We start from the raw sequence: 16,661 nt of genomic DNA, 5'->3' as shown, positions 1-16,661 counted from the left end.
AACAAATCACCCAATATTAATCGGCGTGTATACCATAAGCAAGACAACCGATACTAATCGGTATGTATTTAGTTATAAACTGCCGATTGATATATATATGTATGCAAGGAGGATCAAGCAATACCTTGACCGGTCATGTCTATTAGACATGACCGATCAAGATATTACTTGATCGCACCTTTTCATTTATCATTGTATTTACCAATCGGTGTATAAAACTTAACAAATCACCCAATACTAATTGGCGTGTATACCATAAGCAAGACAACCGATACTAATCGGTATGTATTTAGTTATAAACTAAACCCGATAACAATCGGTGTTCACACAATTAATATGTTTAACCGATATTAATTGGTGTGCATACGATCAATGTAAACCGATACCAATCGGTATTCTGTGCTATGAGATTTACAACCGATAATTATCGGTAGTTAAGCATTGATCGGAATTTGCAAGTAAGGTTGAATATATATAAATCGAAGAAGAATCATCAAATGAAGGAACGATAACTTGAAGTCTTTATCATAGTCTATCGATAAGATAGATGATTGAATGAGAGACTTCATTTATCTCTCATTCAATCATTTATCTTACCGAGGCTATCATGCATTAACATTACCAACATTTGAGGCTGGTAAGACCAATGCATTTACGGCCAACACGAATGAATGTGATGAAGACTTGGCCAAAGGACGATGCACGATAAAAAAATATCACGGCAGTTCACAATGTAATGGTTGTGCTGCAAAACCTGACACCTTTGTCATTCTGGTTTGCATCCGAGCTTGACCCAAAATTGTGAAGATCACATTGAATGATCTGAGCAGTGTTGGGTTGCTTATGAGGGTTTAAATCATCAGAAATATGGGATTGCTTCCATTAGTTCACTGTCACTGGCTGGTAGTTATCCTTCCCTGGCTGAGCACCTGGTTCCTTGTTGGAGTTTTGCCTGAGATGGGCCGCAAAAGAGATGCCTAGCGCAGTGATATTTTTTTCATTTGATCTTTGGTTGAATAATGGGATCTTTAATCCCCAGTTGGAGGCTGCTTTAATATGACTAACATCAACATCCATGCTTGGCTGTCATCTGTCTTGTAGGTTGCCTAAACATATATGAATGTAGACCATTTCCCATTACACAACAATGTTGAACAACCATTTGGATGTATCTATACCTTTTTTATATTAACATAGTGTGCTGAAAAAAATCATATATTGATGTGTGCTCATGTTTACAAAGGGTGACATTTTATAATCAGTTCCTAATATGCAGACATCCACATAAATATTGCATACATGCTTCAATTTAAAAAGTAGAACCATGGCACATGATTTCTTTTGTATCTTAGAAGGTTGTAACAAATTTAGTGCTGGAGAAATCAAGCTTGCGTGTTAAAGAAGTGGTGAGCGCTCTGAGTGGGAAGATCATATATGGATGTGTGCTGATGTTTACAAAGGGTGACATTTTATAATCTGTTCCTAATATGTTGACCACATAACTATTGCATACATGCTTCAATTTAAAAAGTAGAACCATGGCACATGAATTCTTTTGTATCTTAGAAGGTTGTAACAAATTTAGTGCTGGAGAAATCAAGCTTGTGTGTTAAAGAAGTGGTGAGCGCTCTGAGTGGGAAGATCATTAGGGTTATACTTTCAGGCAGTACAGCCTTTGGCCGCCAGTGTTTGTGTTTCCATGACTTGCTATAGGCTGAAAAGGGTTCGGAAAAGAATGTAGAGGACAGCTGGGATGACCTTTTGTGTCTGGTTTGGTTATGTCAGCTGAAATTCCATTGTGGGATGCAGAGTGGTATCAACAATCTCAATCCTTTTAGTAGTCTTCAGAGGATAAACAGGAGCCGCCTGTGTGGATAAATGGATGCCATAACGTATTGAACCTGTCATTTATGCTCTGCTTTCTGTAGTACTCAGCTTAGGGTGCAAGAGGCAGAAAAATTCCATTCTTCAGGTTTGGGTATGCATGAGCTGGATTACATGGTTGAATTGTCTCCTTTGAACATAGAGCCATCCATGGCAGAGGTTCCTCAGTCTGCTCACATGTTAAAAGAGATGGCTGCTGTATTATTTTTTGCTGGGGACATTCTTCTCTACTTCTTTGAATATCCTTCTTGGTTGCAACTACCTTTAGGTAAATGTGGAAGATTTCTTGACTTCTTAGGTATCTTTGTCCTTAGTGGGCAAGGCTATGAAGATTTCATCTTTGGCTTATTGGATGAAGGTTGTGTGGGCAAATATCAGCCTATTGTTTGAAAATTTTGTACACTTGGGGGATGTGCAAAATTGTGGTTTCAGCCACAGTGTGTGAGTATGATACTCTCCTAATTTATTGAAGGCTCCCCCTATCTACCAACTAAACTAATCTAATATGGGTGAGACAACAGTCTTTCTTCTTCTTTCAAGAAAAACTATACTCTTTTCTCTTCACAAAAAAGTAATAGTAATTGGAAATAAATAACTGTAAATACAGAAATGAGACTTTTTGGAGGATTTTTGGAACATAAAGGGAAGCAAAGTTTCCATGAAGGCACAAAGACCTCCATCACTTCCCCGGGACGGGAAAACAGAAATGAAAGCCCAAGTCTTCAACACTTCTACTTTCCTATCAACCTTTGTAGATGATTTTCTGGTAACTAAGCACAATATGTAGCAGCTCAAAGTCTCACCACATGATGCACCTCTTATGCACAAACATAGAAAATAAAAGCAGCACAAAATCTGCAAGTTACCCCTTTTCTTGAGCGTCCTACAATGGTTTCAGACGTGACAAGCAGGTCAAAGTCTGCAGTATCAAATCTTAAAACCAATCTAAAATTCCAAACACAATAAGTAGCTCAAAGTCTGAAAGATTGAGCTTGAATCCCTCTTGTGTAACACCTCAAAACTCACAATCAATCTCTAGAAAATGTCGTCACATAACACCTTGAATTAACACAAAGTTTGAAAGCAATTTGCCTTTTAATTGATTGCAATTTGATTTACAACTAAACTCAAAGTCTTAGAGTGTACATACAAACTGAAAGAGTTTTGTTGCATTGCCAAAAGATAAAAATTACAATAGACCCCCTCAAGTATTTATAGGAGAGGAGCCTAGAGAAAAAGGTGGGAGGATCCCAACTAACTTGAAAAATTCTCTCAACCACCATGACTTATTCCAACTACAATCCTAATTGAATTCGACTTGTAGTTGCTTTACATGTAATTACAAAAGTGCAAGTGATGAGTTAACTTGCAATTACAAAGTTTTTTTTTTTACATGTAACTTGTCAAAACAAAATTACAAATGCATAATTATTCTAAGTGTCCAAAGACACGACTCCAACTGCATCATCCTTTGTCTGTGATGATCTTCATGCCGCTTCAGGATGCTAAAACTTAAAGTATTCTGGATTGGTGAAGACATCTTGAACCGGAACGGGAATTTGCATCCTTAATAATCTTTGTGTACTTGGCCAACGAACTTCAACCTTTCACATGCTTGGGGTAGTACTGGCTTTTCAGGAGGGAAGTTCTTTGCAAGGCTGAAGTAAGAAACCTATCTCTATCTTGAAAGCATTCTATGCTCTCAACCATGAATTGTTGTTGTATCTCTTCTTTGTATCATCCTGCAATCTTGGAATCTGTTTGCAAAATAAGGCCCATGCCTTAATTTATTGATTGTGTAGATCGTGTGTGCAAACAAGACTGACAAGGGAAGGGATAAACTGATGCAAAAATGGACTCACAAGTGAATTTCGAGTTCTGGAAGGTTGACTGCAAGTGAAGATATAACTGCAGTTGAGTTTTAAAATTCTAGTTGCAAGTGGACTTGTAATGGGAAAAATGATACCAACCGGTAATGGCAAACTTTATATGACCATGGATAGATATGGAGAGGGACATTCTCATCTTGGCAACTTGGAAAATGGGAAAAACTCTCAACATTGTAATTTTTGTAAAAAAAAGGTTAACTCTTTTTACCAAAGGGAAGGACAACATAACCAAAGCTACTTGTAATCGGGTTTTGAATTCCCAAATACAAGTAAAAATGAAAAGGGGGAAAATCTTGCACATTCACAAATTGTTTTGCACATAACTTATCAATTTGGGAAGATCACTTAGAAACCCGAATTCTTGCTTGGTCAAATGCCCTAGACCAAAACAAATGAGCTTGGGAAGAACTGAAATACTCCATAAATAGATACGTTGAAAACCCTTGGCAGCCAAAAACGGATTTTGATTTAACCTCCTCCTCCAAAAACGACATGAAGAGAAGTAGATTTGACTACAAACACTCATCAATGAAGGGAGAATGCAAGACGTGTTTGCAATGTGGCGAATTTCATACTCCAAAACATGGGAATAACCAACAAAGACGTCTTCTAGAAACGTCTCTAAAAAGGCCTTAAAAAATGCAAAACGTGTTTGCCCAATCCGTTTTTGATGAAAAACGTGGCAATAAACATTGATTTCCAACGATTTTGAATGAATATAGGACGGATTTAGTGGAGAAATGCCACAAGAAATGGATTTGGGAGAACAAATGTGCAGGTTGGGTTCTTCCTTTTCAACTCCAAGTAAAACCCCTTTATAAGTTTTAAATTACATCATTTTTTCCTTCATTTGGGCAAATTCGTGTTTTAAAGGAAGAAGAACACAAAAAGAAAGAGCAAAACAACTTGTAATAGGGAAATAAAATCCCCATTACAAGTTTTAAAAACATAAAGGAGCAAAAAGCCTTGTAATAGGGAAATAAAATCCCCTTTACAAGTTAAAAATGACTTAAAGGACATAAAACATGTAATAGGGAACATCTAAAAGTCACTTAAGTAGGAACTTTTAAAAGAAATTACAAGTTCTTTTTAAACTTATAATTTAAAATTCACTTGTAATTTGTCCAAAAAGTTCCTACAATGATTTAAAAGACATAAAAAGCAAGGGGGAAATAAAAAGAAAGTTACAAGTGACAAGTTTTAAATAAAGTGCACTTGTAATTGTTTTAAAATTTTCCTACAACACTAAAACAAGAGAAAATTAAAACTTGCAATAAAAGGAAAATTTCCCACCTGTAGTTAGGAAGAAAAAACCCGAAATTGAAAGAAAGACGTAGCAAACTAATTTGAAACGCGATGAAATTTGAAACGTGAATCGAGGATGGACCGAAGATCAGTCCAGTTCACCAAGGAGCAAATTTTTTGCCTTGGGAAATGTACCTCAAGAGTAAAATCTTCAACCTGCAATGATTGCTCTAAAACCCGAAATTGCACAAAAGGCTAAGAAAAAGAATTCGAAAACTCACCAAAATTTGGACAATGATGGCAAAGACACCCCCCAATGATTTGACACTAACAATTGTGAGTTTTGCACTTTGTAAAACATGCCTTGGAGACAAAAACAACATATTTAAACCAAAATTTTGTAAGGATTGCCACATGTTTGAAAATAAAAAAACGAGGACAACACAACCTTCCTTTCATTTTTGTCTCTTGAAGGACTTTTTCCTTCTACAGTTTGTTTCCATGGACGATAAAGAGAAGGGCCTTAGTTCCATGGCACCATTGGTCTTTTTTTATGCCCATTGAAACCTTTTTTTGATCCTAGAAAGGTAGTTTTATCCATGGTGCCTTCATTTCTACAACCTTTCTTCGGTCTGCAGATTGGGAGACATGTTTTTTAGTGATCATATTGGATCCTTCATCAAGCTGGATCTTGATAGAAATGTCTCTTTGTGCCAGGGTATTGTTGTTGTGTAGCTAGGTCGGATCCCTTCTAGGGCTGACCTAGTGCACAAAATGCCAAGTGGTCTATCGGCCTTGGCATTTGGATTTCTCAGTTGTATGAGTCTAATTTTGGGCATGCCCTATTTGGGCGAACCACTTATGTGTAACTTGTGATTAAGTTAATTGTAACTTGCAACTAAGGGAGACTCATATGTAACTTGTAATATATAGGTTTGACCCTATCCTTGGCACCAAAAGTATATGGCCGACTTGAGGTCTATTAGGAGGTATTGTTTCATATATATGCAAGGTCATGATTGCATCAATAGATATGAATTCAATAACATGAAGGTCATGTAGTGTGCTCGGGGGTGACGATAAGAGCTTATTGTCTATGGTTGGGAAGGCAACATATCTGATGTTTGCAGGTGGTTAACGAGCACTACCATAAAATCAACATGGTATCAGAGCGGGTTCCTTCTATAGAGCCTAATCGCTTGAAGGTAGATCCTGTGCTTTTGAGGGAGTTCAATCAAAGTAATTTGCAGACTGAGAAATCTTAGTTCTGGAGTGTTGATTGTCTATCCTCATTCGATTCTTTGCTGGAGATGTGATTTCTGTAGCAATTGTTTTAGCTGGATATTTAGTTTTTGTGGGTGATATGGCGTTTGGAGTGTTGAAGGCTTCGCATTTGGTGGAGATCATCGATTGCCATGGATTTTTGACTATGTTTTAGATCTGTGAAATCTGAAGGGAGTCGTAGGGAAGCATGGATGGTTTAGCGTACGCCCTTGTAAAATAATCGTGGTTGGGGTTACCCTTGTTGTCTGTAATTATTTTCTTAGCAGCGTTGGGCTTTCATGGCGTTGCCTTCGCAGGTCGGGGATTTGTGTTGCTTGGTTGTGTTGTGCGATGTGTAGATGTTGTTCTCCCTTGTTTGATGGCATGGATCTTGGATTTCTCTTCGTTTTAAGCAACAAAAGCTGATATCAAAGAAATCACGCAACTGACGCAACAAATTGAATGAAAGTCGTTCTTCTCCCCTAATTTGTAGACTGGCAACAAAGCCGATAGGAGATTAATGCAATTGAGGCGAATCTTTGGTTGGATGAGCTGCGATGTTGAGGAAATATTATATCCTTGAACGACATATATCCATATTGAATGCATTAGAGATTCATGCTACTTTTCTAGCCTGCGGGACCGGACTGGAGAAGCTTCCAAGGAATATTGGCTGTTGTTGGAGAAGCTTGCGGGACATAAGGAATATGGTAGTCCTGTTTTGGATGATACTAGCAGGCGTCTATGACATGCTAAATATGGACGAATCAAAGATTGCATTCAAGGAAGGAAGATTGCTTGCATTTCTTTGTAGAGGAAGAATCAACATTCAGAGGGAGTCTGACATATCGTCAGAAGTAACCTTGGACAAAGAGATCAGAAGGTTGATATCTGCTTCAGAGGGAGCTTGACATTTCGGCTTCAGAGGAAGCATGACATTTCAGCTTCTGAGGGAGCTTGACATTTCAGCTTTAGAGGGAGCCACGTCATCATGAAGATTTGGTTAATTTATTTTTCTCTGTGATGGAGAAATTTGAGGTGAAAGCCCTTATTAATGAGTTCTTCTCTGTGAGGGAGAAGATCGAGGTGCAATCCCTTGTTAACGAGTTCTTCTCTGTGAGGGAGAAGTTTGAGGTGCAATCCCTTGTTGATGCATTCTTCTATGGGAGAAGTCTTAGGTTAAAGCCCTTGTTCCACCCTCTGCGAGTAGGTATGGTGGATCCACCCTCTGCAAGTAGGCATGGTGGAGATGCATTCTTCTCTAGGAGAAGTCTGAGGTTAGAGCCCTTGTTCCACCCTCTGTGAGTAGGCATGGTGGTAATGCATCCTTCTTTGGGAGAAGGTTGAGGTGAAAGCCCTCTTCCAACCTTTGCGAGTAGGCATGGTGAGCCCACCCTCTGCGAGTAGGTATGATGGGTATCATGGAAGAAATTCCATGATATGCTTGTTCACCCTCTGGGAGTAGCTATGGTGAACGTATTATTCATGGGAGTAGCCATGGTGGTAGTCACTATGTGACTTGGTTATTTAGAAGGAATCCTCCCTAGCTAAGAGGGAGTGTTGTTGTGTAGCTAGGTCGGATCCCTTCTAGGGCCGACCTAGTGCACAAAATGCCAAGTGGCCTGTTGGCCTTGGCATTTGGATATCGCAGTTGTATGAGTTTAATTTTGGGCAGGCCCTATTTGGGCCAACCACTTATGTGTAACTTGTGATTAAGTTAAATGTAACTTGCAACTAAGGGAGACTCATATGTAACTTGTAATATATAGGTCTGACCCTATCCTTGGCGCCAAAAGTATATGGCCGACTTGAGGTCTATTAGGAGGTATTGATTCATATATATGCAAGGTCATGATTGCATCAATAGATATAAATTCAATAACATGAAGGTCATGTAGTGTGCTCGGGGGTGACGATAAGAGCTTATTGTCTATGGTTGGGAAGGCAACAGATCTGATGTTTGCCTGTGGTTAACAAGCACTACCATAAAATCAACAGGTATATCTGCAGCATCACCTCTCCCAGCTGTTTGTTTGTTCTTTGCAGGTTTTGTCCTCAGCTGGTTCGTGGCTGCAATATGTGGATTTGAAAATGCTTTCAATGTAACCATTTTGCTCATGATCAAAAGGAATGCTCAGAGGGGGGAATGAGCTTCTATCAGAATCTTCATTGGGTTCCCAACCCAGGAAAACTGGATGAAGAGCTTTTGTGGAGAAACCATGGTTGTTTCTTTGCTGTGCAGGCCTTTCTGCCCGTGCTCCCTCTTAGGTAACTAAGGATCATCATATTGAGGTGTATATGCAGTGTGATCCCAGAAGGAGGTTGCTGGAGTTAGTGGGTGGCTCTAAGTCATAGACATAGGAAGAAGTGTTTCAAACCCTCGTTCAGGGTTTTCAGGTGGTAGTTGAAGGGATAAATTCGGTTCATTTCCAGCCTTGGGAGAAACTGAAGAGGCAATGGGGATGGAAGACGGGTAGAAAGCTTCAAATGGCAGCCCTAGATGGGATTGGTGAAGTTTCCCAATGGTTCTTAATGGAGGTTGGAGGGCTTTTTCTCTCATCCTTGCAGATGGCTAGTTGCAACTCAGTCAAGGCTTTTTTGAGGTGTACCAGTTTTTAGTTTTGATTTCGTTGTCTTTTGAGCCTAATCTGTTGGTTTCCCTGCTGGGATCTTTGTATGTCAGGATTTCTGATTGTAATTTGTCTATTCTAGTCTGTTCCTGTTGTCTGCTGTTTGTTTGTTTTGGTTTTTTACTTGCAACCTTGTTTCTTCCAGCGAGGGCCCCTATAGAACCCCTCAACTAAATAATCAAAAAAGAAATCACAAGTCCAACCCTGAGTATGTGATTGAAATTTCCTCTATGTAGTATGCAGTTTGCAGAGAATTCCTTTCAAATCTACTTTTTTGTTGTTTTTAAGGTACTTATGAATGGAAGAGCTTAAACAGATGGTTTGAATGCTTTTCGATTGTCCTTAGAAAACCTGAAATCATTGATTTCTTTTGTGGAAAACTACATGGGTGTATTTCTTCTAAGAATAATAAATTAGTAATTTATGATCTGTTGGTTTTCTAGTAGTGTTTTAACTTCAACTTTTTATCTTCAGAATAAATATGATTGACCAGCGATTAACTTTTAAGAACTATTCTTGTTCAGTTGTTTTTCTAGTAAACATGTGATCTAATAGTTACGTTGCTCGAAAACTAACTTGCAGTTTTATTTGCTTTGTAAAGGAGGTTGGAGAAAAAGAAGGCAAGTATTATGCTATCAATGTCCCACTTAAAGATGGAATTGATGATGCTAGTTTTACACGGCTCTTCAGAACTGTGAGTACAGAATTGTTTTACAGCGTAGTATAAATTATTGAATATTGATGAGGATGGTACATTCAGTAAATGAAAATAAATTCTATTTATGTAAATTATATTGTAATATGCAGATAATTTCCAAGGTAGTTGAAACATATCAGCCAGGCGCTATTGTTCTTCAGTGTGGAGCTGATTCACTTGCTGGTGATCGCCTTGGCTGCTTCAACCTTTCCATTGATGGTGCTCATCTCCCTGTAATTGAGAATTCCATCTTCCACTTGTCAGCGTCTAGAGTAGAAATGTCCAAATTTGTCATGGCATTCTTCTTATATGTAAAATTACTTTATCACTTTATTCTTTCAATTTGTTTGTCATGGCATGCAAGACCTGAGTTATTAATTGAAATAATTTTATTCTATTTAGACTTCAATAACAGATTTTTTTTACATATGTATCTTAGCTTCATTATGCATGGGAATCACTTTTAGGATATTCACAAAGTGTCTTTATATGGAAGTGTTATCTTCTTTGTTGTAAATCATTTTGTTCAATATTGGCAGGACATGCACATTTTTACTTGTGTTATCTTTGGTTCATTATGCATGGATAGGAGTTTATGAATGTTCACCAAGTATATTTATATTTAATTGAAATAATTTTATCTTATTTAGACTTCAAGAACAGATTTTTTTTTACATATGTATCTTAGGTTCATTATGCATGGGTATAACTTTAAGGATATTCACTAAGTGTCTTTATATGGAAGTGTCATCTTCTTTGTTGTAAATCATTTTGTTCATTATTGGCAGGACATGCACATTTTTACTTGTGTTATCTTTGGTTCATTATGCATGGATAGGAGTTTAAGAATGTTCACTTATGTATATTTATATTTTTACATTTTTACATGCGTTATTTTTGGTTCATTATGCATGGATAGAATGTTAAGAACCTTCACAAAGTATCTTTAAATGGGAAGTGATCTTTGTTGTAAATTGTTTTGATCAATATTGTCAGGACATGCACAATGTGTGAGAATAGTGAAGAAATTTAATTTGCCACTATTGGTAAGCTGTTGTTTTATTTAAATGAAATGAATTCTCAGTTCATAATCTTAATCTTGTGACTGCAAGGCCTGACAAAGATAAGGATGTTACCCAGGTTACAGGGGGAGGAGGTTACACAAAAGAGAATGTTGCTCGTTGTTGGGCAGTAGAAACTGGGGTACTTCTTGATACAGAGCTTCCAAATGGTGAGATAAACATCATTAACTAGATATTTGATGATCATTTCTTTTCATTGCCATGTTGAATTATGCTGGCATTCAAAGACTCTGCATGCTTTAAACTGCATGTGTGCAAGATTTATAAAAATCTTTATTGTTTATAAAAGTTTTAAGATCAAGCTCCTTAGAAATTCAAAAGAAGAGATTATGGTCTGGTGGTTTACATCGTTTCTTTACTTTCAGCATTTCATTATGATGGGGATGGCTGAAATGTTTATATTGGTTTGAAGGTTTTCGTCAGCTGCATTACTAGCTTTGTTTATTATGGTTATTTGTGTCTGGTTAATTTGACATACGCATGCTGGGTCTCTATTTGAATTTTTTTTTATAATTTACTGGTAAGCAACGACCTTTATTAGAGAGGAAACTTTTGAGATGCTCAGCAGATGCCTTAGCATCAAGGAATGGCATGGCATTGGAACTGGTTGTGATTTTTTAATCCCTTTGTCAATGTTCAATTGTAAAACAACCGTTTGTTACAAAAGACACAGCAGATCACAATAACTGACATTCTTACTGGCCCTTTCTTTTGTAGAAATTCCTGATAACGATTACATCAAGTACTTCTCACCAGATTTTTCTTTAAAGATCAACACTGTGAATATGGTATGTTTTTCCTCTTTTGATATGGAATCCCTTGAATTTTTACAATCCTGTCATGTAAAGAAATTCACATCATAGGATTTCTTCTGGATGCATTGGTTTTTTTGGATTGTGTAAGAGAGGCAGATTTACATTGTCATATCTTAGAAACTAAATAACCTTAATTTGTAATTTTGTAGGAGAACATGAATAGCAAGACATACTTGAGCACAATTAAAATGCAGGTTCTGGAGAGTTTAAGGGCTATTCAACATGCTCCGAGTGTACAAATGCATGAAGTAAGAGTCTATCTTTTACGGTACAGCACAATAATTCAAGATTTTGACGCTATTCAAGTGCTGCAACTAAGATTAGTTGGTTAAAAGCAGTAGACTTATTTGATATAGTTTGTTCTTAACCTGAAACTCAGGTGCCACCTGACATATATATTCCTGATATTGATGAAGATGAATTGAATCCTGATGAGCGCATGGACCGTAAGTCACATTTTTACCTATTGTTACCATAGGAAATAGAAATAATCAGTAGGCTAGAGTGGTAGGCTGATGGTGTTTAAGACATTCAGAGGTCGATAGAATTACATAATGCTTCAAGAATAAGTTTAAATGGTCTTGCAAAGTGTCTGAACATGACCATGATAAGATTCAGGTTTAGCATTTTTTATTCATGCTTATCAGAATGGGTACTAAACTCAACTTTTTCGATTTAACTTTGCAGAACATATTCAAGACAAGCAAATTCAGCGAGACGAAGAATACTATGATGGAGATAATGATAATGATCATGAGATGGAAGAAGCAGGCTAGAAGCAGTGAATGAGGATTTACTTTTTGTAACCATTCATAAGAAGAATTTTTTGCTGCAACTAAGTTGCCCTGTAGAATAACAATTTTCTTGTAAAATCCAAATCTTAGAGCTGCTTGACACATTAACCTTTGATGGATACCTCACAAGCTATGGGCTGTTCATTTTTGTTAGAAATGGTTCAGTGTTGCATTTGTTAGAAATGACGCTCTTCATAAACGACATTGGCTATGCTTGTTCTGGATTACCAAGTAATATTTGGGGGATTTACTAAATCTTCAAAATATTTTCTTACAAATAGTGTATTTAAAATCTCAATTAAAATTTATGTTCCCTGAAGACTAGACTTCGTTATGCTTATTTAAGCTATTGGCTGATTCATTCTGTATCTTTGACTGTATAAGATGTTTTGCCATGCGCACATTTCAAGCAAGACTGTGTAGTGACCAGAGCAGCATTTTTTTGCACTTAAATATTTTCCCTGCCTCGGCAAATTACTCTCTAATTGTTTTGATTTTCATATATCGATTGATGTAAGTGAGACAAAACAGTGTTTTTCTTATCTGTTGTTCAAGCATGAACTCATGCTCAGACATGGTCGAGTAACATGCTAGCACTTATATCTCCTGTTCCCTTCACAAAATTTTCCAGCTCACAAATGGCGATCCAAATTTTATGACAGATCGGCTGTGGGAATGTTACTCAAGCTTATTATTGAAAAAATGTCATGGTAAAAAGAAAATATTTTCATATGTACAATTATGTAATGTTTATGGTCACATACCTTTCACGTATATATTGGAATGATAGATTCTCTTTGGACCTTGTAATGTTTCTGATACCCGAGTTTGTACTCTTATTTTTGAATAATAGATGTTCATTGTTTTATGATCTTATTGCTTGTTGATTATTTGAATTGTTATGTCACCACTCCAGGCCATTTGTGTCGTCTCTGTAATAAGTAGAGGGGCAAGCTACAAATCTTGTTTAGCAAAGCTTGTTATCTATTCATATTGAGCACATGGTAATGATTCTTGTTTTCCCAAAGACACTGGAGTTGGTTCAGAGGTTAAATATTGAAGAACATTCGTCACCAACAGTGTATATGTTGAGTGCTCTACTACAGCTTAAAAAGGCGAGTAAAAGCTATATTACTGAGATTGCTGTTATACAAGCATTCAAATTGTGCACATGGAACGACAAAGTTTGTATCAAACATCTTTTATATGCAATTTATTATTCACTCAAAAGATGACACCTATTTAATTTTGGGTGCAAGACTCAAAAGATAATATCAAATTGTTATTGTTACCTGTTTGGACTTGAGATCTTTTGTTTACCATACAGCTTTCTGCCATCTTTGTTTAAATTTAAATATTCTCACATTTCTTTTATCAATTTATTGAAAATAATCCATGAAGTCGATTTGTAAGCTAGAACAAATAATCCATAGTTAAATATTTGATATTGAGTACAAGATGGAGATAAGCGAATTATCTGATCTTGATATGGTCTGGCCAAGAAGCAACACATCTGTGTTTATGCAACTAGGCCAGACTAATTTGACATGATATGGGCTTGATAACGTTTACAAGCTCAGGAGTTGTAATTGCGTAGTGTACCAAAATGAAATTTTAGTTATCAACAGTAAAAAATAAATCTTTTGTGATAAACAATACTTACAAAATAATGGCGATTAGGTGCATCGGTCCTTTACTCATGCTTTCTGTAGGTAATTATTTTGAATAATAATACCTAATTATAAAAGTGTGTCAGGATGGGATATCCAATAGAGTGGGGCTTGGTTGTTTATTTTCACGGACAGGTGGTTCCATGAAAGTGTAATATCAGGTAGACAGGAAAATATTAACATGATTACCTTACTGCATCGAAATACTCAATAAGATTCTAAAATCGGATAAGAAGGAATCAAAGCGGAAGTGTACAATAAGAGTGCTACTATACATTTCAAGGCTGAGGGTTCTATTATAATCAAATAGCACAGAAGCTTATTTGGGTAAGAGACGTAGGAATTACTAGGACGAATCAAAATTGAATAGACCTCCACATATGAACAGCCTGACTAAATTCGGTATGTTGATGCTTTGTAAAGTGTAATGAACTCCTGAGATTATGGAGGGAAAGAATAATCAATTTTTTATTTTAAAAATATAGACCTTCCTCGGGGGGCTCAAAAGCATATTCCTGATTTCGCAAGGAGCATTGCAACCAATGTATGTTGACTTCCTTTACTTCGCCTCGGAATCGAGATCCTACTTTTTCCGAAGTTTCTTTCATTATCATCTCGTAGGATGAGAAATACCTAAACTCTCTTTCATTACCACATCCAACAATATAATCAACTTTCTGTTTCTCTTTTAGAACGAGCCAGTCCAAGCATTTCTCTTTTAGCACGAGCCACCCCAGCATTTGAAGGGCAATCTTTAATAGATATAAAATTAAACACCTCTGATGGTTTGTGGCAATGAAAATAGAAATGGATCTTTTTATGGTCTATGTTTTTAGTTTATATTTTACTTAATATCTTTTTAAATTTTTTTTTTGGATCTACAGAAAACATGTTATATGAAACTATCTTATACTTTATGTAGGAGATACCTAATTGAAAACATGGTGTAAGAAACTATGGTGTAAGAGATACTTTATGCAAGAGAGACATCTAACCTATTACAAATTATAAATGAAGCTTACATACCCTACTTATACATGATTTTAAATTTATGCAAGAGAGACATCTAACCGAATTACAAATTACAAATGAAGCTTACATACCCTACTTATACATGATCCTACTTATACATGATTTTAAATTTATGAGCTCTCAGTACAAATTAACAAAGAAGAGACATCTATCATCATCATAAAACTCTTATAATATTTTGCACTAGTTTTATGCAGTCAAATAAGATTTTTAATTTACTTTTCTGACTATCTCAGATGATGGATTATGAAATGATCAAAATATAATCTTATCCACAAGTTTTGCATGTTATAATTAAATTATGATTATTATTTGATTTTTCACAATTTATTCTTTTATTCTTTCTGGGTAACATGATATTATTTTTATTTTTCCGATAAGATAATAGTTATAAAAACAAATACAAATTAAAAAAACCATCGGATCTTGTTAAATATATTGATTCAAGACCAAAATAACATACCAAGTTCGGTTCAAATAATACCAGAACCCTCTATTACTCAATAAAGAAGAGTACAATAGACTTTTACCCTCAACCATCAGAAACAGAATATTTACTCTTCTCCATGAAAAAAAGAGCCCACTTTTTATTCAAACCAAAAACACTACTATAGTTTCCAAAAACCCTTACAACTACTCTTAGTTCATCTCCCTTACATTTATCTAACTCGAATCAGATTAGCCATATATTAACTTGCCCACTGGTTTCCACCAGCACATATAGATAAGATTCAAATCTACACCACCTCCTCTGTAATGCTCACAAATATATCGTACGGGCTCAAAAGTGGTATAATCTTTTCTCCATCTCCAACATGCTCATCCAGCACCAGAGATTATCACATGTCTGTACACACAATACAATACAATAAATCTCTTAATGCAAACAAAACCAAACCAACAAGGCCAGGCCTAGACTACATACCAGAGAAAACAGACATGGAATGTGTTTGTAGGGCAAGCGGGCTTGCTCCTCTGCCTGGGGACTCGAGCCTCTGTAATAATTTAGCATTGGAAATGCGAAAGGCTCTGCTCGCCCGCATAGTCCCCTGGTGGGAAAGGCTTAAGTAAGGACAGGCTAAACCAAGCATTTAAAACTCATCAATCCATCTCATTCCACGTCTCTTCTTGGGATTCTATATATGTAATTTAGTACGCATAGTTTTTTACCCTTTGTCTTTTTCATTTGTCATGCGTCTGAGCATGAGTTGGCAGTGGCATTGCTGTCAGGTCCTTCGCTGTCTTGGTGCGATAAATAATTTTGAATGCCCAAGATGCAGCTTTGGGGGGTACATACTCTTGATGCCCACAAAACGAAATCGCCACTCACAAGACATTTGCCGACCGTATTTTTGTCTTCTCATCCCTTGTGTTTTCAGCATGTTCGATGCACTCTATAAAAATAATAATTGCCTTTAAATTCTAATAATTGATTGTTTTTTGGGTAAAAAGTGCCTCTCATATGCTGGTAATTTGCTGTGTTGTGAAGGAGGCGAAGATAATTTTAATGTCCACAGAGTTAAGGGTAGCCTTTGATGACAAAACAAACTTACAATCATGTGCAATTTGTAGTTTTTTTCGGGTGTACTAAAGTGGCAGTCTCTCTAAGTGAAACTGATTATTTGGTAAAAAGCATGTTAGTTTTTATTTTTTTATTGTA

The 16,661-nt window shown here is 36.5% G+C and overlaps 1 protein-coding gene and 1 long non-coding RNA gene across 3 annotated transcripts in view; one reads left to right on the top strand and one right to left on the bottom strand.

Annotated features, from left to right (window-relative positions):
• Window positions 1–12,660, top strand: part of LOC131044512 (histone deacetylase 9) — a 90,437-nt gene extending 77,777 nt beyond the window's left edge. For both annotated transcript variants that reach the window (XM_057977853.2, XM_057977854.2), the window contains 8 exons: window positions 9,513–9,605; window positions 9,719–9,827; window positions 10,605–10,654; window positions 10,749–10,839; window positions 11,408–11,478; window positions 11,655–11,753; window positions 11,885–11,951; window positions 12,193–12,660. In XM_057977853.2, coding sequence (XP_057833836.1) covers window positions 9,513–9,605; window positions 9,719–9,827; window positions 10,605–10,654; window positions 10,749–10,839; window positions 11,408–11,478; window positions 11,655–11,753; window positions 11,885–11,951; window positions 12,193–12,281 — 669 coding nt within the window. In that variant the 3' untranslated portion in view covers window positions 12,282–12,660. The remainder of the gene's footprint in view (window positions 1–9,512; window positions 9,606–9,718; window positions 9,828–10,604; window positions 10,655–10,748; window positions 10,840–11,407; window positions 11,479–11,654; window positions 11,754–11,884; window positions 11,952–12,192) is intronic.
• A 2,748-nt stretch (window positions 12,661–15,408) lies between these two features.
• Window positions 15,409–16,525, bottom strand: LOC131044602 (uncharacterized). Its single transcript, XR_009105691.1, has 2 exons — window positions 15,927–16,525; window positions 15,409–15,848 (listed from the first exon to the last, which is right to left on the bottom strand). It is a non-coding gene; the product is annotated as an uncharacterized LOC131044602 (long non-coding RNA).
• Between the last annotated feature and the right edge of the window lie 136 nt (window positions 16,526–16,661).

This window comes from Cryptomeria japonica, chromosome 9, assembly GCF_030272615.1.
Source record: "Cryptomeria japonica chromosome 9, Sugi_1.0, whole genome shotgun sequence".
NCBI classification, from domain to species: Eukaryota; Viridiplantae; Streptophyta; class Pinopsida; order Cupressales; family Cupressaceae; genus Cryptomeria; species Cryptomeria japonica.
The sequence above is the reverse complement of the archived record's forward strand: the minus strand, read 5'-3'. Positions and strand labels throughout refer to the sequence as shown.